General features: G+C 45.5%; 1 protein-coding gene and 1 long non-coding RNA gene across 10 annotated transcripts in view; one reads left to right on the top strand and one right to left on the bottom strand.

The window, feature by feature from the left end:
- LOC143933537 (uncharacterized) overlaps positions 1-27,533 on the bottom strand; it is a 483,729-nt gene that overhangs the window by 245,766 nt on the left and 210,430 nt on the right. For 8 of the 9 annotated variants that reach the window (XR_013263113.1, XR_013263115.1, XR_013263118.1 and 5 more), the window contains exon 3: positions 24,554-24,755. The exons of the other annotated variant lie outside the window; for it this stretch is intronic. This is a non-coding gene — a long non-coding RNA (uncharacterized LOC143933537). The remainder of the gene's footprint in view (positions 1-24,553; positions 24,756-27,533) is intronic. 9 annotated transcript variants of the gene reach the window in all.
- LOC143933533 (uncharacterized) lies at positions 1,384-13,250 on the top strand. Its single transcript, XM_077456444.1, has 5 exons — positions 1,384-1,502; positions 1,864-1,935; positions 4,875-5,126; positions 8,500-8,746; positions 12,404-13,250. Exons 1-5 carry the CDS (start codon positions 1,493-1,495, stop codon positions 12,534-12,536), a joined length of 714 nt encoding a protein of 237 aa, XP_077312570.1. The 5' UTR covers positions 1,384-1,492; the 3' UTR covers positions 12,537-13,250.

Here is a 27,533-nt window from a genome sequence, read left to right as displayed (position 1 = left end):
AAAACAAATTCCCTCCTAGCACAAATCGCCTCCTACCCCCACCATCAGTGCTGGGACAAGGTCTTCTAGAGCCCAGGGCGAACATGCCAAACTGCGCCCCCTCCCCCCAAGATGTATAAGTATTATGTGGCAACAAAGATCCTACTCAACAAAAAAAAAACTGAGCACTAATCCTTTTCACTCACCCAAGCATAATTTTCCCTCCTCCCAGTACAAATCATCCCCCCTCCCAGCACAAATCTTTGCCCCATCCCCCAAATCCCCCCCAGCACAAATGCCCCCCCCCCCCAAAAAAAAATCACCTCTCCTAGCACAAATTCTCCACTCCTAAAAATTCCTAATTTCCCCAACCAGTATACATCATCTCTCCCCCCACTGGAAATCTTCCCCCCCAGCACAAATCCTCTTCTCTCATTCCCCTTCCCCACACAAAGCCCCCTAAATTAACATTCTTAGCATACCCTCACAAATTTCCCCTCATAGAACAATACTTACCCTCTGCCACCCTCTAAATTCCCGTTTCCAACCTTCCCTTCCCCCTTCACCTCACATGGTACCAGAGAGCCCAGGGCAGCAGCCCCTTCTGTCCACCCCTTGTCCCGGCCCTGCCCACCATATTACCTTTTCTAGCACAACCCCCCCCCCCCCCAAATCATCCCTCCTAGCACAAGTCCTCTTCCCCCATCCCTCATCTCAACACAACCTCCTCTCAATCACTTCTCCTAGCTCCTCTCTCCACATTTCCCCTCCTAGAACAATTCTTACCCCCTGCTGCCCCCCAAATTCTCCCTCCCAACGCAACCCCCCCCCCAATGTCCTTGTGGTGCACCTCACGTGATACCACAGTGCCCAGGGCAGCCGCCCCTCCTGCTCACCCCTTGTCCCGGCCCTGCTGTGAGTAGATGGGCATCGTGATTGATGATGGTATAAAAGGAGACATTTTTTGGAGATTTTTTTTTTTTTTTTTTTTAGTAAACTACTTTCCAAAAGTTTGGGTGCCTTTTTTTTCTAGGTAACAACATTTCTTTTTTTTTTTTTTTTTTTGAGTATGGATAGGCCATACTGTTTCAGGTGGAGGGGTGGTATTGGGAGCCCCCTTATAAGTAAAGGAATGAAAAAAAAAACATTTTTTGCTTAGGTACATGTTTTCAAGGGTAGTGCCCCCCTACCTATTTTTGTCAACCCCTTGCTTATTAGCCCAGAAAATATCAGTGGGGTTTGGGTTTCGAGCAGAACCTCAAAAAATTTAAGATGCAAAACCCAAAGCCCACTGAAAATCACTAGGAGTCAAATCTGTCACAGAGGCTTGGCTTATCACTATTGTCTCATATTATTATAATCTATTATGTTTAGTTATATTATTATTGTTATTGTATCATTGTTATATTATTATTACTACTACGCAAAATGTTATAATTATCCTTGCTCTACATTGTTCTTTTGTTTAGGATTTAAATGGTCGGAGCGGATTATTGCATTCTCCGTGGTTTTGATGGCACTGTGTGAGTACAACTAATATACACCTTTATGCAATTAATCCCAACAAAATACAACATAAAACATAAAACATTATAGATGTTCTGCAATTACTAACAGGAAGTCAGCTGTGTATAAGAAAATTCCATTCCTTCGTAAAACTTTAACCTGAAGAAGTGTAGGATCTAATGTCTTCCTGTATACTAGACTGCTAAAATTATTAACTGAAAATTAAACATTTTATACAACAAGCATGGGAAAATCATATTACACTATTCTCACTAAGCAATAATAACAAAAAAACGACACTTTAGCTACTACTTTATATCAAGCAGATCAAACAAATCTGCAAAGCTAGCCTTATACTTTTTTTTTTTCCTTTCTCAGGCTGTACCGCGGGGGCTTCACAGGAATCTACCGAAGTCTCCAGCTTGGATCCCGGCATAAAACCAAGTACAGGTTAGACATGGGCACCATCAAGAAATTTGTTTCGTACAAAAAAAAAATTTTTTTTCGTGTACGAAATTCAATTTGGATTCGTACAAAATAAGAATTTTCGTTAGATTTGTAAACTTTTCGTTAAAATAACGAAAGTTTGTTGTGATGAAGTTATCATTATGAGGGGTTCCCACCATCCCTGTGCTGTGCTGACTTCCTGGGTTTTTAAATTTTAGGTTTGTTAACTTTTCCTAACAATTACGAATAATCGTTATGATGAGTTCCTGGGTCTGTACACCTGCTGTGCCCATTATGAGGGGTCCCCACCATCCCTGTGCTGAGTTCCCGGGTCTGAGTGTACACCCGCTGTGCCCATTATGAGGGATTCCCACCATCCCTGTGCTGAGTTCCCGGGTCTGAGTGTACACCCGCTGTGCCCATTATGAGCGGTTCTCACCATCCCTGTGCTGTGCTGACTTCCTCTGATTGATGAACAAAACACCAGTCATGTTTCTGTTAATTTGGATCCGAAATTCCGAAATTTGTTAACAAAATTTGGTATGAAATTCATAAGCATAGAAATTCCCACAGGGTTCCCACCAGGGCCGTTTTTTAAGGCAGGGCAAAAGGGGCAGCTGCCCTAAGCCCTGTCATTGTTGTGGGGACCAAAGCAGCTGCCTCATACTTGTCAACTATCCCAGTTTAAATTCCCTCATCCCTTGAGGTTTTAGTCCCGTGCTGTGTCCCGATATCTCAGTGTGAAGTGCTGCTACTAATGCTGCCCAGCTCTGCCCTATTGTGTAAAGATGACTCACCTGCAGACCCTGTTTTTACATGTAAATTACCGGCATTCATATGTAAATAGCGAGGGCATTCATGTGTAAATAAAGGTGGCATTTATACATAAATAGTGGCGGCCAGCAACATTGATATGTATATCATGCCCCCTGAGGTCATAGCCACAGTAATCTCTAGCAACCAATCAACAAGCAGAAATCATGTGCTGTAACCTCTAGCAACTAATCAGTGAGCCGTAATGTGTGCTGTAACCTCTAACAACCAGTTTGTGAGCGGTAATGATACACTATAACCTCTGTTAACCAATCGCAATAGCTGCCTGATCTGATTCAGTAAACAGATTTTGAGATTAGCTGCTATTTATTGTATGTCTCAGAGGTGGAGAGCGAAGCTGCATGGGGGGCCCCAAGAAAAGTTTTGCCCAGGGTCCAATCAATTTTAAAGACGGCCATGGTTCCTACCATACCTGTGCTGAGTTCCCAGGTCTGTACACCTGCTGTGCCCATTATGAGGGGTTCCCACCATCCCTGTGCTGAGTTCCCAGGTCTGTACACCCGCTGTGCCCATTATGAGGGGTTCCCACCATCCTTGTGCTGTGCTGACTTCCTCTAGTGAACAAAACACCAGTCACAATTCTGTTAATTTGGATCTGAAATTCCGAAATCCATTAACGAAATTTTGTATTTCGTAAGCATAGAAATTCCCCACAGGGTTCCCACCATCCCTGTGCTGTGCTGACTTCCTGGGGTTTTAACTTTTTTAAGTTCATTAACTTTTCGTAACAATTACAAATTTTCGTTATGAATTTGGATCCGAAATTCGTAAACAAAATTTCTTATTTCGTACGGAATTCAAATGCATAAAAAATTTGTATTTCGGATTCGTTAGGAATTGTACAAATTTACGGAAATTTGTATGAAACTAATCGCACATGTCTAGTACAGGTATCAAATATGAAAACGATGGAGTATGCAACACCTGAAGAGATGTAAAGGGACCCTTCCTTCATAGTAGATTTGAGCGATTTTCTGAAAAGATTGTTCAGTTGTGCTTCAGCGGAAATTTTTTAATAATCTGCAGATCCTCCCAAATTTCCAAATCTGAGGCCCCATTGAAGTCGATCTATTTTCAAATACTCCAAAAAATTGTGTATAAGGGATAATTTAGACTTGCAGTTGGGGGGGGGCAATAAAAACAAGCGGTTATGCCATGTTAGCTCCCCCAAACAACCCCCCCCCCTTAAAACGGAGTTCCAACCACAAATTTTTATATATATATATATATATATATATATATATATATATATATATATATTCTATTACTATCATATGATATTGTTTTTGCATTGGCTTGTGTTGTAAATGGTGCCACTTTATTTACTGTTTAAATTTAAAAACCTTATATTCCTTATGATCGGGCGTTCCCATCTTGCTTGTGGGCATACGAAGCCCACAAGCATAAACTTCCAGGGTTTTCGGTGCTGCTGAATAACCAGCATGCACCGCCCATTCTCACGCATGCGCAGCAAGCTCATTTAGCAGCGCAGGAAACTTCTCAGGTTGCCGTCACAACGGGCGGGGCGTCGGAAGTGCCCGCCCCGTTGTGATGGCAACCATGAGAAGCCTATCAAATACTGGGATTCTAGCCCTCTGTGCTGCCCATTTGGAAATGGTGACACACAGGCTCCGAGGGAAGTGACGTCAGGCGCCGTGGAGAGGAAGGGGGCAGATTACAAGAGACCCCATAGCAACAGCCCTGAACAAATATGGAAAAAAAAAATTTAAAGTTTTTTTCAGATTTTTTTTTTTTCCAGTTATTTAATGTAATACATTTTTTAAATAAAAACTTTCCATTTTCATTGCATACTTTATTTTAGACCCAATGACATTGGCACTGGGTCTCTGTGCATTTCCATGCACTTGAATGGGTCTTATTCTGTCCCGGTATTGGCTGCTGAACACAACAGGAGCAATCGTTTTTGCCCCAGGTTAAAAGCATCAGGGCCGTGTCATTTGAACATCCCCATTTGCTGCCTTTGCAATTTAAAGCCGAGTTCCACCCACAAAATTTACTTTTATCATGTTGATTTGGGGGGGAGGGGCGGGCAGGGAAGACCAATATAAGCATATTAATCTTCATCTACATTTTATTTTGTTTTTCAGGTTCCGTTGGAGAGTGGCGCGTCTACTTGTTCAGTGAAGAAGGGCTGTATGGAAAGAAACTGACCTTTAAAATAGGAAGTCAGTACTACTGCGAGCTTCCAGAGGCCCATTCTTATAGTACTGCGATCTGTGATAACAAATCCGTGGCCATTCTGGGGTCGGACAATTTTGCAGCACTGATCACCAAATATAAACCACCAATTATGTACTTCGAATGGAAGGGGAATATACAAGTTCCTCTAACAATAAATGGTAGGTTTAAAACTGGGGAAGAACTGGGAGAGGGAGGAGGTCTACAGATCAAGGTGCACTAGAAGGCTGGGGAAGGGCCAGAACTTTAATTGCTGTCTGTCTTCTACTTCTGTGATATCCTTGGAACTCTTACCACAGCTACCTTCAGAACAGGATTAGAGGTTATTTTTTGGGGTATTTTTTTTTCCAGTGTCTACAGTATCTCACAAAAGTGAGTACACCAATTGCTTCAGATCTCCCTGAGCTTAAAGGTATCATAGCAATACCAATTTAGTGACTATTGGTACTTTAAAAGAAGGAATTCAGCCTTTCTCAGCCTTTCCAACACAGAGGAACCCTTGAAATAGTTCTCCGGTCTTGGGGGAACCCCCTGCTAAAAATTAGAAATCTACAACTCATGATACAATAGTGTGGTAGTCAGTGAGACTGGTCCTTACACTCAGGGCCAGCGCTACCACTAGGCGGACTAGGCAACTGCTTAGGGCGCTCTGCCGCCTAGGGCGCCCGACCGTTAGTTATTTTATTCCTGGCTGGCTGCACTGTCCTTGCTGCAACTACTACCGTGCCAGTGCCATGTCAAGCAACAGCGCCATCCGCCCTCCCCCCCCCCCCCGCCCTGCTCTGGCTTTCCAGTGATCCTCTCTTCTGCTATAGTATCACCTCGCTCACGCAGTGAGCCAGTAATGATCATGTGTCCAGCCACATGGCACCACCTCTCAATGTCAAAGGCAGCAGCCGCCAACCCCCCCACTACTCCGATCCGCTCTCTGTCAGTCTGTCTGTGACTGTGTGACATTAGCCATGATGACACACAGCAGCAGCAGCCGCCCCCCCCCCCTCCCCCTCCCCTCCACTCTCTGTCAGTCCAACGGTCTGTGACATTACTCATGATAAATCATGAGTAATCTCACAGACCGTCGGACTGACATAGAATGGAGGGGGGGCGTCTGCTGCTGTGCCTGTGTGTCATCATCATGAGTCAGGAGCGTGCAGCCTGGGCTAGCTGGAAGAGGAAGGAAGAGAAGAGGCACCACTCCACACGAGGCAGGTACACAGGCTGGCAAATACAGTTGGTGCCAGCAACGGGTTACTGGTGTGACCATGAGGTAAGTAAAAAAATTTTGCTTTCTCTCTGTTAGGCCCCTTTCACACTGGGGCAGTTTTCAGGCGCTACAGCACTAAAAATAGCACCTGTTTAGCGCGTGAAAAAAACGGTCCCTTTCACTCCAGTGTGAAAGCCGGAGGGGCTTCCATACTGGAGCGGTGCGCTGGCAGGATGGTGAAAAAAGTCCTGCTAGCTGCATATTTGGAGCGGTGAAAGGAGCGGTGTATTCACTGCTCCTAAACCGCTCCTAACTATTGAAATCAATGGGGCAGCGCGGCTATACCACCGGCAAAGTGCCGATCCAACGACGCTTTGCGGGCGGTTTTAACACTTTTTCGGCCGCTAGCGGGGGTTAAAACTGCCCCGCTAGCGACCGCAGACAACGGTAAAGCGATGCTAACAATAGCAGCGTTTTGCCGCCGACGCCCGCACCGCCCCAGTGTGAAAGGGGCCTTAATGAGAATAACATTATGTGAATGCGATGACCATGAAATGTCATTTTAAAATGTGAGTGTATATATATATATATATATATATATATATATATATATATATATATATATATTGACTGATCTGCCAAATGTCCCCCAAAGTCTGTAATTGATGGGCGCTGGTGAAGTAGTATTCAGGGGGTGGAGTCAGGAGTGGAGCCAATGGGGGGGCAGCAAAATGAGGTTTCGCCTAGGGCAGTGATGGCGAACCTTGGCACCCCAGATGTTTTGGAACTACATTTCCCATGATGCTCCACTACACTGCAGAGTGCATGAGCATTATGGGAAATGTAGTTCCAAAACATCTGGAGTGCCAAGGATCGCCATTACTGGCCTAGGGTGTCAAAAATCCTTGCACCAGCCCTGCTTACACTTGTGGTCATTGGGAAGAATTACCTCCTTACAGATAGCTAAAAAGATCAACGGTGTCGGTGGGAACTTATCAGAGAGGCAGAAATGGCCCAATGCTGAAGGAACACCTACAACCTCTGGAGGAACCCTAGTTGAGAATTGCCGGTCTAGATGGCACGGTTACTTTGAATTTTGTAACTAGCATATCAAACTTGCATTTTTGGGAAGATATCATTATATTAATTTGTCAATCTTTCAGTATAACAGGGTGTGACTACAGGGTTATTTTTCCCTCTTCACGTCCGGCACACAGACACCTCATTGGAGCTCTTGATGAGCCCCGAGGCTTTCTTGGAACCACGATCTTTTAAAGGGCGGTGAAACATGTAGAAGCAACCATGTTTTTGTATTGTGAACATTGAGCTTAGTCATATATATATATATATATATATATATATATATATATATATATATATATATATATATAATTTATTTTTTTTATATACATTTGTTTATCTAATTTGTTTGTTTAATACAATATATATATTCTTGTAATATTGATTATTTGCACCTTTTAAACTCCAGCTGTATCTCTTTTTGTAATTTTTTTGAATATATTTAAAGGAGTTTTTGCATGTTGTGAATTCTCCAACCTCAAATATCATTTTTGCTCTTTGCAAAAAAATACCTGTTGATCCTGCTAGAAATTCAGAGCTCTCATGTGCCCACTTCCGATGTTATCGCGTGCAGTCTATATTAGGCCTCCTAGTTCTCATCTTGGACTACAGAATAATCAACATCTATTTTGTAGAGATCTGAGAGTGCAAGTATTCGAGTAGTTCAAAAAACACCGGACAGGGTTTATACCACTTGGTGCACAGAAATGCAACCGCCCTTGTCTGTCTCATGCGGAGTGAAGGGGGGGGGGGTGTTGTTAGTTTGTGCCCCCCCAAATAGTGAGCACCTGCCGCCACTGCACTCAACACTTACCTGGCTCCTCCCTCGATCCAGTGCTGTCCTAATCGAGAACACGTAAACATGTGTGCCCCCCCTCATCACATGGCTTGCTGAGGGGACACCGTCAGGAAAAGAGTGGAGAATGGTGGGGGACTCCAGAGGAGAAGGTAGGGGGCTGCTCTGTGCAATACAATTGCACAGAGCAGGTAAGAATGCATAACATCTTTTTTATTTTAATTAAAATATACATTTTGCTTTTACAGTCACTTTAACATGCATTTTTCTGTATGTGCAAGGTTTTAAAGGGATAAATATAGGGGACATGTATTACAGAGATGTACTGCATATGTTGGCGTTTTTTTGTTTTGTTTTTTGCTTGCTATTTCATTTTGTCTTGACATACGCTTTAATTTATAATAGAGAGGTGCTACCATAATTCAGAAATATCAAATATTTCTCTTTCTTACAGGGACTTTCAGCAATCAAAAAGATGCAACTGAATATGTGCATTCTAAAATAACTCCAAATCCAAATTCCACAGGAACGCCAACGCCAAATCCTGCAGCAACGCCAACGCCAAATCCTGCAGCAACTCCGAAACCAAATGTTAAAACACTTGAGACTGGCAGTGACCTCAATTATTTGTGGCTAATTGTTCCTGCTGGAGTTGTAGCAGCTGTAGTTTTAGCAATCGCAGATGGCAGATTCATCCAATGGTAAGGAACAGTCATTATTTTTAGTATGTGTAACTCTGGCTTTGTAAAACATCATTACAGGACTCTCATTTCACAAACACTCCAGTAGACAGTAAATAAGAAATAAAACATCTGCGGTACCTCTGTGTAGAACAAATCCATAATGTGTGAACTAATGGTTATAATAAGAAAGTCAAACTACAGTGGAACCTCGGATTACCAGCATAATCTGTTCTAGGAGAATACCCGTAATCCATAGTACTTGCATATAAAAGCGAGTTTCCCCATTGAAGTCAGTGAAAATTAAAATAATTTGTTCCGCGTTGACTTCAATGGCATGCAATACCACATGCGGCCAGAGTCGGGTGGGGGGGCTCGGAAACGGCCGAAAAGGCCCGAGGACCGACCGGCTGACCTCAGCAAACCTCGGAAAGGTTTCGTCCCCGATATTTGGCGAGGTCAGCCGAGCTGTCCTGGGGCCTTTCCGTGCATTTCCGAATGGCGGAAACTGCCCCCACCACCTGTCACACTGTCCCCTCCACCCCGCATGCTTTCTTACTGCCACACTGCCCCCCCCACCTGTCAACTGCCCCCGACCTGTAACACAGCCTCTGACCTGTCATCCTGCCTACACCTGTCACACTGCCTCCCCTACAGGTCACCTGTCACACTTCTTTCACAGTGCTCTCTTATCACACTCCCCCCTGGTTACACTTCCCAGATACCTTTCTTCGGCCACACTGCCCCCCCCCCCCCCCCACCTGTCACTGCCTCCCTCTTGTCAAAATACCCTGTCACACTGCCCCTTGTCACAATACCCCCTATCATACTGTGGGTCAGGGACCCTTCACGGTTTCTTGCACCGGGGCCCTGAAGGTTCTAGTTATGCCTCTGATTTGATATGGACAATTATGCACTTTTTAGCACATGTGCACTTTACTTTTATTGAACTATTCTAATACACCGAGTGTGAAATGATTTCATTTGATATATTTTCATCACAGATAATTTGAGGTTATTTGTTTTACAGTATCCATTTTATTTTTTTCTGGTATTTGTTACACTTATTCATATTAATTAGTTATTTTTTGCACTATTCCAATGAAATTTTTAAAATGACAGTCACATGGCTAATATAAAACATAATTTTATTTACCCTGTTATTAAAGCTTTATGAATTGAGCCCAATTTGAAGGTTAATGCCAAACTGCACCACATATACATGTATGTGGAATGGCTCTTCGTGTTCACTGGGTGCTCCAAGCATAGTGGCATAGCTATCAAAGAACGCTCTCCGGTCATTGTTCAGGAGATTCCAATCATGAGATTACTTGTCCCTAGGAAAGTGTCTCATCATGGGCTCAGCAGCGCACTGTGACCAGAAATCCTCAGAATCCCCATTCATAAAGACATTCATAAAGACTGGAATTGGCCTGCTTAGCACAGGGGGCTCTTGGGAATGCCCCTGCGGCCCCCAATCCATGGCTCATCCCATTCATTCCTGGAAATGTCTCTGTTCTTTTTACCATCTCCTGCTCAAAGGGTGCATATCCTTTGCAGTATCACTATCCCTGCCTCTATAGCCTAGTGTCTCTAGCAGTGGCTGCTGGTGCTCAAAATTTTTGGGGGGGCCCAAAAGAACAGAAAAATACTGAAACGAAAAAAATGTAATTGCAGCCTCACTGTGCCATCATATGCAGCCAACTGTGCCTATCATATGCAGAATGTGCCCAGAAAAAAAACAGGACCCAGAAACTACCAGGGGTCACTGTAGTAATGGTGCTCCCCACTGTGATTTCCATCTTTAACGGGGATACGTCAGATATGGATCATGCATAGTTACATTGATCCAAGCTGGACCAATGCAATAAAAATATCCATAACTGGAATTTAGTTTTAAATCGCCTCCGCACACACAAAACTGGGCCATCACAGACAGTATCTAGACACTTCCAGAAGAGGAGAGGACTATAATGTGCATAGGAGAGAGTTGTGTTAGATATCGATTCTTCCTGAAGTAGTCAAATTTTCCAGCAAGTCCAGAGGCACATTGCAAGTGAATAAAACTCATTTATGGAAAGCAAAAAATGCTGCAAGCACAGTATGCATTTAAAATTTAATTTTTTTTTCCTTTGATGCTTTTTCCAGCAGTTTTTTTTCTTTATGCTGGTGACAGGGTCTCTTAATTGTTCTTTGATAAGGAAAACAAAATTGGGGTTTCCATCTCGTGAATAAGTTAATCACTTCAATACCGGGCACTTTCACCCCTTTCCTTCCCAGGCCAATTTTCAGTTTGCAGCGCTGTCGCACTTTCAATGATAATTGCGCGGTCATGAAACACTGTACCCAAATAAAAAATGTTATCATTTTTTTTTTTTATCATTTCATTATGCTCACACAAATAGAGCTTTCTTTTGGCGGTATTTATTCACGACTTTTTTTATTTTTTGCGATATAAGCAAAAAAAAAAGATCGGAACTTTTTGAAAAAAAAAACACAATATTTTCTACTTTCTATTTTAAAATAAACCCAACAAAATCAAATTTTGTCATAGATTTAAGCCAAGATGTATTCTGCTACATGTCTTTGGTAAAAAAAATAAAAAATCCAGTTAAATGTATAATTGGTTTGAGTGATCATGGACAGATGTGTGCAGATTATCATGTACAGATGTGTGCAGATGATCGTTGGGACATATGATTTGACTCTTACATATGTGGGAAACAGGTGTTTTTACTATGTGGGGGACATGTGTTTTGGGGACATGTGTTTTGGGGACATGTGTGTGCGGACATGTTTTTTTGGGGACAGTGTTTTGGGGACATTGTGTGGGGATACTGGGCCAGCGATCAGTGTGTAAAAAGCTGTAAAAAACAGCTCATACTCATTGATCATTGGGGCGGCACAGTGGTGTAGTGGTTAGCACTCTCACCTAGCAGTAAGAAGGTCACTGGTTCAAATCCCAACCATGACACTACCTGCCTGGAGTTTGCATGTTCTCCCTGTGCCTGCGTGGGTTTCCTCCGGGTACTCCGGTTTCCTCCCACAATCCAAAGATATGCAGGTAGGTTAATTGGCTTCTTTCCAAAATTGGCCCTAGTATATGAATGGGGACCTTGGATTGTGGGCTCCTTGAGGATAGGGACTGATGTGGGTGTAGCAATGTACAGGGTAAGGGACCATTGTAGACACTCACTCAGGTTGAACTGGATGGACTGGTGTCTTTATTCAACCTAACTAACTATGACTATCACCGGCCGTGTGAGGAGAGCCAATCGCCTAGCCAGCCGGCTCTCTATTTACGTCACATGATGGCTGTGATTGGACACAGCCATCGTGTGATCAGGTGGGCCAATCACAGAGCCCTCCCGCCGATCGGAGATACGTGTGTCCGGGTGACACGACCGCATCGGGATCACGCCGCTCCTGAATGTCCACTCACAAGGAGGAAGTGCCCACCCGGCTGTATATGTGCAGTGGCCAGGTGGGAGGTGGTTAATATATACTGATAATTGATCACACCAACAAAATGGAGAAGTGACTGCAGAGTTAAAATAACAGTGGCCATTATAATAAAAGAAGTCATACTTTCTATAGATCATGCCTTTCACTGTATATATAATATTGTATTTTCTGTATACCGTACAACTGATACAAATGCAATTTTTTTTTCTGTAGGTGCAAAAATAAATGCCGGTCCTCAGAAATATCTTCTCCAGAGGAAGACGTGGAGCTGAATGCAGTAGTGGTCACTGATGGAACCCCAAATATTATCAATGGACATGCCACACACAATGGAATCTTTTCATAGCCCTTGGTGATTGGGGGTGAAATAAGATCCATGACAAGGACTGTAATAAATAAATTTTAGGATATATGAATCTTTGAAATTCTTGAAATTATTACGTTTATTTAAATGTATGTTAAGTATTAAATTGATGGTTTGTTACATTGACGCAAGCCTTGACAGCTAATCGCATTGTATCCCATATGGTGTTTGTGACAGACCCTGCCAGGGCAGGGGGCTTTTGGAGGGGACTGGATGCTAGCCCCTTTCCCACTGATCATAGGCCCTGGCATTTGGGGGAACGGTGCTCTTTGTGAGCTGTATGCCTGGGGACCGTGGAGGTGGTGTTACTTTGGGTTCAGGTCCAAGACACACAGACTCTGGTAACCCTGTAATTTGCCATAGTATAAATAGTGACTGATTTATAATTTTGGGGCTCATAGAAGATGCTGATGTCATCAACTCTGCTATTGTGAGAAGGTTTTCTTGGATTTGCCCAAAGACTATTCTTGGTTGTTAATTCGGAACAATACATGATCATTGAAAGAGCCGATCACATTGACCTCCAGAGACGGACTATCTGGTCACCTAGGCTGCCTTAAGTGCTGTGTTTAATTTAACATGTTAACTATATAATTGTCTTTTAAGTTGTTGCTGGAGGGGAGGGGGGAGTATCCATGAGCCAGTCCTAACTCATTATCTTACCCCTTGTGTTAAGAGTGTATAAAAAGTCTGTATTCTGTTCAATAAACATTCAAGATTTTACAAGCTATTTTCGGCTAGACTTGTATTCAATGCATCTATAATAATATATCTCTCTGATGGTCAGACTGGAGGAAGCGGTATTACTGCGGAAGTACTCATCGCGGTGTGGGATAGGATCCATCACAGTGTTATTGTTTAAAGCAGAACTACACCCACCTATGCTTTACAACCACTCGCCAACAGTATAACTTACATATACAGCGGCAAGACCACCGTTCTGTCAGTAGGGAAGGCATGGATCCTGAGTTCCTGCACGGCAGAGACATGGATCCATGTCTTCCCCTAGTAAAACCACCTCCCACACTGTACAAAAAAACACTGGCTAGGCACACAGTTAACCATTTGTTCGTCCCTGATGTTTAACCTCCTCCCAGCCAGTGTCATTAGTACCGTGACAGTGCATATTTTTAGCATTGATCACTCTATTAGTGTCGCTGGTCCCCCAAAAGTGTCAGTGTCCGACTGTCCACTGCAATATTGCTGATTGCCGCCATCACTAGTAAAAAATAAATAAAAATATTCCATAGCTTGTAAACCCTATAACTGTTGCGCAAGCAATACGCTTATTAGGATTTTTTTTTTTTACCAGAAATATGTAGCAGACTACATATTGGCCTAAATTGATGAAGAAATTTAGATTTTTTTATTTTTTATTGCTTTAAAGCAAATTAAAAAAAAATATAATTTTTTTTCACAATTGACTTTTTCTTTTTTTTTTTTTCTGTTTATAGCACAAGATATAAAAATTGCAGAGGTGATCAAATGCCATCAAAAGAAATCTCTAGAGGATATACATTTTATTTGGGTACAGCATTGTATGGCCGCGCAATTGGCAGTTAAAATAATGCAGTGCCGTATCGCAAAAAAAAAAAAAAAATGGCCTGGTCATGAAGTTTAAAGTGGTTGTTAATGTCAATCAGCTAAAATTAAAGCTTTGGGTGGCCCTGCTTATACCAACAGATTCAACAAACTGTAATTGAAAAGCCATAGGACTTGAGTCACCTGAACAGTGACTGCAGCCACTTATGGCCCGTACACACACGATCAGAAAATCGTATGTAAAATACTGCTTTTGAAGCGACCGTATCATAATCTGATCATTAGTACAAAGCCTTCTAAAGCTGATCACAACAATTCATGCAAAATTATCTGAAGGGACAAAACACAAAAATGTTATGATACCAGATCGTACAATTTTTGTTTATTCTGTTGTACAAGGATTTTATTCCCTTTAGTAACCTCTTCATTTTCTAAATGTGACTAGTTTGCAAAAAAAAAAAAAAAAAACATTCGTCGTGTTATCTCATCGGGTGTACTAGGAATTAGCTGGTGTTGTGCAAGCTGAGGTAGATTCATCCATCTATTCTGTTTAGCATGCATGAAGAAAATGATGAAATCTTTACCTGTATGACTAAGTTTAGTCATCAGATTTAGTCATCAGCTTTGGTCACCTGCCTTATGCCCGACCGGTTTCCCTGTCGGAAATAAACTCCAAAGGTTTTTCTGACAGAATTCCGCTCAAGCTGTGTTGCATACACACGGTCACACCAAATTCCGACCGTCAAGAACGCGGTGACGTACAACACGTACGACGGGACTAGAAAAAGGAAGTTCAATAGCCACTGCGTCGGAACAGCATACAGACGAGCGTTTTTTTTCTCTAGAAATTTTTTTTCTGCTGAAAAATTTAGAACATGTTCTCTATCTAAGTCTGTCTGAATTTTCGATGGACATACACACGGTCAGACTATATGATGAAAAGATCCCATCTGACTTTTTCTGTCGGAATATCCGACCATGTGTACACAGCATTAGGGATGAGCTCGGTGTTCGGCGAAGCCAGAACTTTGTGGGCCGTTCACGCCATATTCATGTGGCGCTCACGGCCCACAATGCACTGCGCCAGCGCAGTGCATTGCTGGCTGATGATTGGCCAAGCATGCACTGTGACCCGCATGCTTGGCCAACCACAGGGCCGGCAGCAAAGAGAGCCATAATTGGCCATAGGCAGGATGCCTGTGACCAAATATAGCTCAGGGGGTTTAGTACACGCCCCACACTATATAAGGCTGCCTGCGAGGCGGCCTTGTGTAGTGTGTTGCGGTGTACATAGAGAGACAGATAGGCAGGGACAGCGTCTTAATTTCTTGTGAACCTAGCGCAGTTAGTCAGTGTATTGTGCCCCCTGCACAGTGTAGACCTGAAGCTACCCTAATTGCTGGTGTTGTTCTGGTCCTATACCACAGGCAGCTGCAGTAATTACAGTCAGTGTATTGTGCCACCTGCACAGTGTACACCCGAAGCTACCCCCAATTGCTCGTGGTGTTCTAGTCCTATACCACAGGCAGCTGTAGAAGTTAGTCGGTGTATTGTGCCACCTGCACAGTGTACACCTGAAGCTACCCCCAATTGCTGGTGTTCTAGTCCTATACCACAGGCAGCTGCAGCAGTTACAGTCAGTGGATTTTGCCCCTTGCACAGTGTTTACCTGAAGCTACCCCAATTGCTGGTGGTGTTCTGGTCCTAAACCACAGGCAGCTGCAGCAGTTACAGTCGGTGTATAGTGCTACCTGCACAGTGTACACCTGAAGCTACCCCAATTACTGTTGTTGTTCTAGTCCTATACCACAGGCAGCTGCAGCGGTTACAGTTGGTGTATTGTGCCACCTGCACAGTGTACACCTGAAGCTATGCCAATTGCTCCTGTTATTCAGATCCTATACCACAAGCAGGCAGCTGCAGTAATTACAGTTGCTGTACTGTGTCATCTGCTCAGTGTGCACCTAAAGCTACCCCAATTGCTGGTGTTCTCATCTCCCTGCAGGCCATTAATATGTCTGGAAGGCCAACAAGGAGAGGCAGATAGTCACGAGCCAATAAAAGAGGGCAAGCAGGCTCTGTGTCTAGAGGCAACAGTGCTGGTCGTGGACGCGGTGAATCGTCATTAGCACGTGGCCATGGGACACGCTTGTCCTTATTTTCGGCAGCTGGACATGTTGAGCCGCAACATGCCGAAGACTTGGTAGAGTGGATGACCAAGCCCTCCTCATCCTCTCTCACCCAGGCTCAGGGTACTGGCAAACATTTGCCAACGCAGCCTCTTCCCTCATCTCAATGGCATCAGACACTCCTTCCTTAGACCCACCTGAGGAGTCCCCCGAACTCTTTGAGCACAGTGTTGGGTACATGCTCCAGGAGGATGCTCAGCGTTTTGAAGGCTCTGATGATGATACTCAGCTAGAGGAAGGCAGTAGCTTGATCCCAGAGGGAGGGGATCCCCAAGAAGGACAGCAATCTGGCAGTCATGTTCCACCAGCTGTAGCATACTGCCAGGTTTGCTCCAGTGATGAGGAGAGAGGGGATGATGAGGTCACTGACTCCACATGCGTGCCTGATAGGAGAGAGGGGGAGGAGGTAGAGGCACATCTCCAACGAGGCAGGATGCCCTCCAGGGGCCAGCTTAAGGGCAGCACACCGACTCAATCACACCGCAGAGCTCCGTCTGTGCAGGGCGCTGCCTCTGCACATTATTCCAAAAGTTCTTTGGTGTGGGCCTTTTTTGAGACGAGTGCATCAGATCGCACCGCTGCTATTTGCAACATATGTTTCAAGCGTATCTCACGTGGCCAAAACATCAGCCACTTGGGCACCACATTCTTGACCAGACATATGTTGACCTGCCATGCAGTTCGTTGGCAAGCGTACCTTAAAGACCCACACCAAAGAACAAAGTGGACCTCTCCTTGCTCCTCATCAGCTGGGATCTCCAACCCCACTAGACCTTCAGTCCTCTCTGAAACCTGCACTGAGAGGAATGAAGGTATAGAATTAGGTGTGTCACAGCGAAGTACTTGCGGGCACTCTGCAGCCAGTACACCAACGTCCGATTGTACCAGGCAAATTTCCCTGCCCCAGCTGCTGGACCGTCGAAAGAAGTTCACTCCCAGCCATCCACATGCCTAGCGGTTGAATGCTAGCTTGGCTAAATTGCTAGAACTTCAACTGCTGCCTTTTCAGTTGCTAGACTCTGCCCCCTTCCGGCTTTCTACCGGCATGTGAAAGGCAATTTCCATGCCTCGCTGGACAGGGCGGTCAGCGGTAAGGTGCATATTACTGCTGACTCATGGTCCAGCAGGCATGGACAGGGACGTTACCTGTCTTTCACGGCTCATTGGGTGACTCTTCTGGCAGCTGGGAAGGATGCAGGACAAGGTGCAGTAGTGTTGGAAGTTGTTCCGCCACCACGCCTCCAAAATTCTACTACTGGTTGTGACACACCTCTCTCCTCCACCCCCTCCTCTTCTTCTTCCTCCATGGCCTCTTCCCGTGCTTTGTCCTCAGAACCAGCGGTGCTCCGTAGGCGTCAAAAGGGCTACACAAGTACGCAGGCAAAAAGATGCCATGCCATGCCATGCTTGCTCTGTTGTGCTTGGGGGACAGGAGCCATACTGGGGCAGATATTCTGTCAGCTCTGCAGGGGCAGGCTGAGAGGTAGTTGACGCCATGCCAGATTAAGCCTGGAATGGTGGTTTGCGACAATGGCACCAACCTCCTCTCCGCCCCCTCTGACAGGGACAACTGACCCATGTGCCCTGTGTGGCTCACGTCCTTAACTTGGAGGTGCAGCGGTTCTTGGGCAGGTACCCAGGCTTACAGGATGTCCTGAGACAGGCTAGGAAAGTCTGTGTGCATTTCAGCGGGTCATGTAATGCCAGTGCTCGGCTGGCTGAGCTCCAGGAATTCCTTCCTCCAGGAAGGAATTGAACCTGCCCAAGAACCGCCTAATCTGGGACATACCCACCAGGTGGAACTCAACATTGGCCATGCTGCAGCAGCTGCACGTGCAGCAGAGGGCCATCAATTAGTACCTGTGCGACTACGGCATCAGGACAGGGTCAGGGGAGCTTGTTTTTTTCCCCACACCAGTGAGGCATGATCAGGGATGCATAATGGAATAATGGACAGGGCACTTGAGGCAGAACAGAGGCAGGAAGAGGAGGACCTCCTTGCCTCTCAAGGCCCCCTTTATCCAGATAGTGTTCCTGCTGTCCCGCCCATCACACAGAAAGAGGAGGAGGAGGATTGTGTCAGCGTGGAGGTGGTGCCTGGCACTCAGCATCAGCAATATTGTTTAGAAGGGAAAAATCTGCGCTAACCGGTGATAATTGATTAACGAGGTACAAATGACCTCAAATAAATACAATGTGCAACAATGTACAAAAGGTATGTGAAAAAAATGATATGGAATATATAAACTCCACCTGAAAAAACACTCAAAGGTGATAAAACATTGCCAGGCGCTGCAACTAAAAAAACCTTAATATAGGGTTAAGTGTAAGTGAAAAAGACCTTCAATTGTGTGACCTAGGTGAGGTTTAGTGAAATACTCTAAATAAATTTTGCATTGACCCATGTCCCCTGGGGCAGGAGCCGGGTCCCCAAACCCTTTTTAGGACAATATCTTGCATATTAGCCTTTAAAATTAGCACTTTTGATTTCGAACGTTCGAGTCCCATAGACTTTAATGGGGTTCTAAAGTTCCCGCAAATTTTCGGTCCGTTCGCAGGTTCTGGTGCGAACCGAACCAGGGAGTGTTCGGCGCATCCCTACTGACCATGAAATGCTAATACATGCGGAGGGTCACATATGTATTTGGAAATGCACCGACTAGGGATTGTGCAATCATAAACTTGTACATTTGAGTTTCTTAACTTCCATGAATGTCTTTATTTGCAGGGGAAGATTGGTACATTTTAAAAATAGAGGAAAACTGTACAATTTGTTCTGCAAACAGGGGTTCAAGATCTTCAGGATATATTGTCACTAGTGTACTGGCTCTGGAATGTAGAGCCAGTACAGACACCCCCATCTCAGTAAAGACACCCCAACCTTAGTGCAGACCCCCCATCGATACAGACACCCCCACCTCAGTGCAGACCCCCCCAGCATTACAGACACCCCCCTCAGTGCAGACCCCCCTCAATACAGATACCCCCCTCAGTGCAGACCCCCCTCAGTACAGACACCCCCCTCAGTGCAGACCCCCCAGTGCAGACCCCCAATGGTAAAGACACTCCCCTCAGTGCAGACCCCCAGTGTAGACCCCCAACAGCACAGATACCCCCCTTCAGTGCAGACCCCCCTCAGTTACAGACCCCTCCTCAGTGCAGACCCCCCAGCAGTACAGACACCCCCCAATGCAGACCCCCCTCAGTACAGACACCCCCCTCTGTGCAGACCCCCCAGTGCAGACACCCCCCTCCATGCAGACCCCCCAGTGCAGACACCCCCCTCCAAGCAGACCCCCATGCAGACACCCCAGTGCAGACCCCCCCAGCAGGAGGAGGGGGAGGCTGCTTCATTCCGCTCCACGCTGAGGGACACAGCCACGGCGTGAGACAGTGCAGCGGGCGTTGTTAGTGGTGGCGCTACCCACAGGTGTCACCCCTCTGGCGGGTGTCACCCGAGGGCGGCCCGCACCCCCCGCACCCACCTAGCAACGCCACTGATTATAGGATAAAAAGTGTTTAAAAATTTCAGAGGGTGTCATATCAGTATCAGCATCTTCTGTATCACCATAGTCCCATCTCCTATTTCTTTTCACTTTCCTTCCACGTTGTAGTTGGTACTCCTCGCAGCCAGAAATATTTTTACCCTGCTCTTCAAATTCAGAGAATCTAGACTGCAGAGTCTTCACAAAATCCTTCAGAGAGTCCAGCATGTTCGTTGCTGTATGCAAATCTAATTTTGTATCTTGGAGACACTGACTGGTTCTGCGAAACCTAGGTAAAATGACAGACCATACTTCAACCATTTTTATCATGTTTCCAGCATGACATTGCTTAGGCCCTTTGCTTGCAAGCAGATCTCTCCCTTTGTGGGTTCATCATTCAAAATATTTGAAAGGACATCTCTGATGATACTAAAGCCTTTTTGTAAGGCGTTCACAGCATCATGCATGGTGAGCAGACCAACATGTATCAGCTAACCTTTTTAATGTCGGTATACCACATGGTTTGAAACTATTTGTTAAGAGATTCCATCGATGACTTGAAGCAGAAACGAAACAATACAACTGCTGTACAAAATTAAAGTGGTTGTAAACCCTTACAACCAACTTTGACCTACAGGTAAGCCTAGATATAGCCCTTGTACACACGATCGGAGATTCCGACAACCAAATCCATCGGATTTTGTCCGATGGATTTTGTCCGAAACTGTTGCATACACACGGTCGGACGAAGTTGTCGGAAAATCCGATCGTTCAGAACGTGATGACGTTATTTCGTTATGACGGGACTATGTTCAGTCTAGTAGCCAGTAGCTTTGATGTAGGAATTTGATCTGAGCATACGTGGCACTTTGTCCGATCGGAATTCTCTACACATGATCGGAGTATGTCCGATCGGAGCATTTTGTTGGAAAATATTTCCGGGAAGTTGGAAAATTTGGTCCGACAGATATTCCGACTGAAGCAGTCCGATGCATACCACACACAGTCGGAATATCCGACAAAACGCTCCGATCGGACACATTCCGTCGGAATCTCTGATCGTGTGTACAAGGGCTAAGGCTTACCTGTAGGTCCAAGAAATATCTCCTAAACCTATACGGTTTAGGAGATATTTACCCGAAGACAGCCACCGCTGTCTACGGCGCATGCGCCGTAGACAGCGGCGCGCAGGCGCACTGGGGCAAGCCGCAGATCACGGCGATATGCCGCGAGTGTCGGCTCCCGTGCGCATGCGTGCGAGTGACGTCATTGCGGCTCCGGCGAATCACAGCGCTGGAGCCGCGAGACCCGAAAGACGCTCCGGGATCCATGGCAGCGGCGAAGAGGAAGACGGAGGACCGCATCAGGGGCTTCGTTCTCGGGTAAGTTATTCATAATGAGCTAGTATGCTAGAACATGCATAAATTTGCATAAATTTATTTTTATGATCACTTGTCTCCGTGAATACGTTTCACATGTATAGACTGTGTCATATAGATTGATTCTGTATCTTAAAAATATCTTCGTTAAAAATTACTTAATAAATATTGTGCGGGAAAATGTCCTTAAAAAGCACAACATGATTTCTGCTTGTTGATTGGTTGCTAGAGATTACTGTGGATATGACCTAAGGGGGGGTATGATATGATATACGTATCAATGCTGCTGGCCGCCCCTATTTACATATGAATGCCGGTAATGTATACGTAAACACAGGGTCTGCAGGTGAGTCATCTTTACACAACAATAGGGCAGAGCTGGGCAGCATTAGTAGCAGCACTTCACACTGAGATATCGGGACACAGCATAGGACTAAATCCTCAAGGGGTGAGGGAATTTAAACCAGGATAGTTGGCAAGTATGAGGCAGCTGCTTTGGGCCCCACAACAATGACAGGGCCCAGGGCAGCTGCCCCTTTTGCCCTGCCTTAAAAACTGTCCTGGGTCCACAGAACCTTCAAGGTTTGAAGACACGGTTTGAAGACAAGATGTGAAGATCTGAGCAACACATGTGACTAGTTTCTCCATACAGGAGCCTGTGTCTTGAAGCTTTCATTACCAACAAAGGATTTTGTACCAAGTATTAAGTACATTTCAGTTAGCGGATTCAATACTTTTCCCCCCCATGTCCTTCCTTTTTTTATTGCACAGAACTTAATTTCTGAACCTATTTGTTTTGGTTGCTTTGTATCTATGGATTGCACGGGTTGTTAGGGCCGGTTCACACAGCGAGGCGCGGCGAGGCGTCTCCGACTTGCCTCGCCGCGACCTGCGGGGACCTCAGCGGCGACTTGCAGAGGACTTCTGTATAGAAGTCAATGCAAGTCGCCCCCGAAGTCGCCCCGAAGTAGTACAGGAACCTTTTTTCTGAGTCGGAGCGACTCGAGTCGCTCCTCTCAGAACGGTTCCATTGTACAGAACGGGGGCGACTTGCGGGAGCGAGGCGAGGCGAGCCGTGTCGCCTCGCATCGCCTCGCTGTGTGAACCGGCCCTTACTGAAAAATACTTTATTTTACCCTGCACAGTTCATATGGTTGCCATAAACACATTTTTTGACACATCACCTATAATTAACGATGGACCGTCAGCATCAGTGCCAGTCTACACAATAATAACCCACTGCATTAGTACCAGTTTCTGCAATTATATCCACCCAGCATCAGTGCCAGTTTAGGAAATAATAACCCCCATCCTAAATGGAAATTTCCATAATAATAACCGAAAACATCAGTGCCAATTTACAGAACAAACAAAAGCATTCATATCAGTAGCAGCAATAATAACCCCCCGGCCAGGGCCGGTGCTAACACTAGGCAACCTAGGCAGCCGCCTAGGGCGCACTGTTGCCTAGGGGCGCCCAAGCTGCCGGTTTCCTTCCGGGTTTGCATGCTCTGCAAGCTGCAGTATGTAACTAGCTCAGTCCGACTGGTAGTGTAATTAGAGGTGCAACACAGCACTGGAGCCAACACTAGAGGAAGCAGAGCCAATGCTTCCTGTATAGCAGCACCTTCTGTCACCTGGGCAGGGCAAAGGGGGTGGGGTCAGGGGTGGAGCCAATGGGGGCAGCAAAATGAAGGTGTGCCTAGGGTGTCAAACATCCTTGCACCAGCCCGGCGTGACATCAGTGGCAGTTTACACAGTAACAACCCATATCATTGGTGTCAGTAGCAGCAATAATAACCCCCCAGCATCATAGATTAACATTCCCTCATATCCAATTATTTCCACTATTTATTTCCACAATGTATTTTTTTTAAATAGAGACAGCGAGTTGAGGGAGAAGATTCTCCTCATGGTGTCACTAGATCCAGTGGATAGGGGAGATGCTGCAGTGGGAGGTGGGAACATGTTACATGTTCCCAAAGGTGAACTTATCCTTTAACCAGTTGCCGACCAGCGCACGACGATGTACGTCGACAGAATGGCACGGGCAGGCAAATGGGCGTACATTTACGTCCCTTTGAATTTGCCGCCCTGCCATCGGGAGCGCGCCGCCTGCAGCGCGCTCCCGTGCTGGTCGGGACCTCCGTGAGTCCGGTCGCGGGACCCGCGGACTCGATCGCCGCGGGCATCCCCGCGATCATCTCACGGAGCGGCCGAATGGAGAAGTGCCGTTGTAAACAACATTTCTCCATTCTGCCTAGCAACTAGTGACGCTGATCTCTGCTCCATGTGATTGGAGAAGAGATCAGTGTTCACTAAATGAAAGCCCAACCCCCCCACAGTTAGTAACACACCCCTAGGAACACTTAACCCCTACACTGCCACCCACTGGTTAACCCCTTCACTGCCAGTGTCATTTACACAGGAATCACTGCATTTATATAGCAGTGATTACTGTATAAATGACAATGGTCCCAAAAATGTGTCAAAAATGTCCGATGGGTCCCCCACAATGTCGCAGTCACAATAAAAATCGCTGATCGCCACCATTACTAGTAAAAAAAAATAATAAAAAATTATTAATAAAAATGCTATAAAACTATCCCTATTTTGTAAACGCTATAACTTTTGTGCAAACCAATCAATAATCGCTTATTGCGATTTATTTTACCAAAAATATGTAGAAGAATACGTATCGGCCTAAACTGAGGGAAAAAAATGTTTTTTTATATATTTTTGGGGGATATTTATTATAACAAAAAGTAAAAAATAATGCGTTTTTTTCAAAATTGTCGCTCTATTTTTGTTTATAGCACAAAAAATAAAAAGCGCAGGGGTGATCAAATACCACCAAAAGAAAGCTCTATTTGTGGGAAAAAAAGGACGTCAATTTTGTTTGGGAGCCACGTCGCACGACCGCGCAATTGTCAGTTAAAGCGACGCAGTGCCGAATCGCAAAAAGTGGTCTGGTCTTTGACCAGCAAATTGGTCCGGTCTGAAAGTGGTTAACCACTTTCCTATGGGCACTTTCACCCCCTTCCTGCCCAGGCCAATTTTCAGCTTTCAGCGCGGTCACACTTTGAATGACAATTACGCGGTTATGCTGCACTGTACTCACATGACATTTTTTGTCATTTGTAATGTCAATTAAGAGCAATAAGTGTCATTTCTGCCCGCTGCTTTATTCCTCTGCTGTCAACATGAATCACTTCTGACAAGTTTTCCGGACACCAAGAAAAAAATGGTGACAGAAGTGGTTCATGTTGACAGCAGAGGAATAAAGCAGCAGGCAGAAATGACACTTAGTGCTCTTAATTTACATATGTACACACTATAGAGGGATATGCTTTGTTCATATTTCACATCTGAGGTTTACAATCACTTTAAGGCCCTGTTAATACCTGAGCTATTTGAAGCGCCACCAAAAGTGTTTTAACACTCAACGCTAGTATTGCCATTATACCGAATGGTGCCCATTCACATCTGAGTCTAGTACCGCTTGAAGACAGCTGCTCAAAAAAGTAGATGAGCTTCTTCTAGATCAGAGTCAACTGTTTTTACCGCAGTAGATTTCAATGGGAGGGTCTGGTAGCTTTCATTTGCCTACCGGTATATATGTCAGCCCCCCTCACACCTCTATATATGTCAGCCCCTCTCACACCTGCATCAATGTCAGCCCCTCTCACACTTGTATCTATGTCAGCCCCCCTCACACCTCTATATATGTCAGCCCCCCTCACACCTGTATCTATGTCAGCCCCCCTCACACCTCTATATATGTCAGCCCCCCTCACACCTGTATCTATGTCAGCCCCCCTCACACCTCTATATATGTCAGCCCCCCTCACACCTCTATCTATGTCAGCCCCCCTCACACCTGTATATATGTCAGCCCCCCTCACACCTGTATATATGTCAGCCCCCCTCACACCTCTATATATGTCAGCCCCCCTCACACCTGTATCTACGTCAGCCCCTCTCACACCGGTATATATGTCAGCCCCCCTCACACCTCTATATATGTCAGCCCCTCTCACACCTGTATCTATGTCAGCCCCCCTCACACCTCTATATATGTCAGCCCCCCTCACACCTGTATCTACGTCAGCCCCTCTCACACCGGTATATATGTCAGCCCCTCTCACACCTCTATATATGTCAGCCCCCCTCACACCTCTATATATGTCAGCCCCTCTCGCACCCGTATCTATGTCAGCCCCCCTCACACCTCTATATATGTCAGCCCCTTTCACACCGGTATATATGTCAGCCCCCCTCACACCTCTATATATGTCAGCCCCTCTCACACCTCTATATATGTCAGCCCCCCTCACACCTCTATATATGTCAGCCCCCCTCACACCTGTATATATGTCAGCCCCCCTCACACCTCTATATATGTCAGCCCCTCTCACACCGGTATATATGTCAGCCCCTCTCACACCGGTATATATGTCAGCCCCCCTCACACCTCTATATATATATGTCAGCCCCTCTCACACCTCTATATATGTCAGCCCCCCTCACACCTCTATACATGTCAGCCCCTCTCACACCGGTATATATGTCAGCCCCTCTCACACCTCTATACATGTCAGCCCCTCTCACACCGGTATATATGTCAGCCCCCCTCACACCTCTATATATGTCAGCCCCTCTCACACCGGTATATATGTCAGCCCCCCTCACACCTCTATATATGTCAGCCCCCCTCACACCTGTATATATGTGTCAGGTCACCTCGAGGCCAGGTGATAGATGCACACCGTAGGGATCAGGAGTGCACCGCAAGGTAGTGGACCCTATGGCTGAGGGCTGCGGACGGGAGTCAAGGTGATAAGGAAGGCAGGGCCGCCGGAACACCAAGACGGATCCCACCAGGGTTAGAGCATAAGATTCCCTGGGTCTAAGAGCCAGCAGGTGTTCACCAGAGTCTCTAGTGGCAAGGATAGACTGGGCTGCAACTGGCTCCAGGTCGCGACCCCAGCTCACACCCACAGTAGGCAACAGGAGGATAGGGATAGTGAGGGAATAAGCCAAGGTCAGGGCCACAAGCAGACAAGGACATCAGAGTTCACGCCAAAGGTTCAGGGTCACAGGCAAACAGGAATAGTCAGGGACACGGCAAAAGGTCAGGGTCACAGGCAAACAGGGATAGTCAGGGACATGCCAAAGTCAGTAACAGAACAAATGAAGAGCACACAGCAGGTAACAGGAAGCCAAACACACAAAGGATGATCAGCAGGGTTGGCCTGCAGTGCACAGGTTAATATAGAGTTCTCTGATAGGAGCTAGGGTGGAGCCATGCCAGAGGAGGGATTTTAAAAGCAGTCAGGTGAGAGTCGACTGGTCTCTAGAGATGAATTGAGACAGGTAAGCAGACAAACTCTATTGCATGACCATGACAGTACCCAGGGGTGGATTGACAACTCATGGTGCCCCCGGGCAATAGGGGATCATGGGGCCCCCTTTGTCACCACCCACCCATGCATGCACAAGCCACACCCTCACAAAGCCCCACATATATATTGCACTGTTACATCACATGCATTGGTCACAGAATTTCTCTACTGTATGTTCAAAATAAATGTTTAAAGAGTTAAGAAAATAAAGAACAATAAACGCACATATAACCACGTACATTTTCTGTGGGGCTGCGTCTCCTATGAGCAGAATCACGTACAGGTACGGTACTTCTACACTTGCGGGTCTGTGCGCTGTTTGACCCACTGCCGCTTTTATTGGACACACCGAGAGCTAATTAGTGGGTCTGGTGGACCCGATGTCTACTGGGTCCAGACGATCGTTTCCATCAGAGGCAGAACGGTGGTCTGCCGATGAAACAAGTTAGATCGCCATTCTGTTAGTAGGGAAGACCGAGATCCTGTGTGTCTGCAAAACAGGAACACAGATCTGTCTTCCCACATTTAAAGCACCTCCCCCACACAGTTAGAAAGCACTTCCTAGGAACACATTTAACCCTTTGATCGCCCCCTGGTGTTACCCCCTTCCCTACCAGTGTCATTAGTACAGTTAACCATTACTAGTAAAAAAAAAAATAATTCTATAAAAATATCCCATAGCATATTGGGATTTTTACCAACATGTAGAAAATACATATTGGCCTAAACTGATGGAGAAATTAGATTCTGAGGCGGTGCATGTGCAGAGGACACTCCAGCCCCCCTCATCATACCATACAGGGTTAATGTTACTTTATGGTATGTGATGAGGTGGGGTTTTTTTGTTTTGTTTTTTCCAAGTCTTTTATTGAAGTTTATAGATAACAAAGGAAACAGGTACAGTTGAGCCATAAAACAATGGTGTTGTAACAGTGGTAAAAAATGCAAATGACAAATAAACATAACTTGCGTTTTGACA

This window comes from Lithobates pipiens, unplaced genomic scaffold (assembly GCF_037356315.1).
Source record: "Lithobates pipiens isolate NorthernLeopardFrog02 unplaced genomic scaffold, aLitPip1_a1.2 Scaffold_27, whole genome shotgun sequence".
NCBI lineage: Eukaryota > Metazoa > Chordata > Amphibia > Anura > Ranidae > Lithobates > Lithobates pipiens.
The sequence above is the reverse complement of the archived record's forward strand: the minus strand, read 5'-3'. Positions and strand labels throughout refer to the sequence as shown.

Coding starts and splice junctions, on each gene's coding strand:
- LOC143933533 (XM_077456444.1), top strand. Junction 1,936..4,874: donor CGGCATAAAACCAAGTACAG/GTTAGACATGGG, acceptor TTTGTTTTTCAG/GTTCCGTTGGAGAGTGGCGC. Junction 5,127..8,499: donor AGTTCCTCTAACAATAAATG/GTAGGTTTAAAA, acceptor TCTTTCTTACAG/GGACTTTCAGCAATCAAAAA.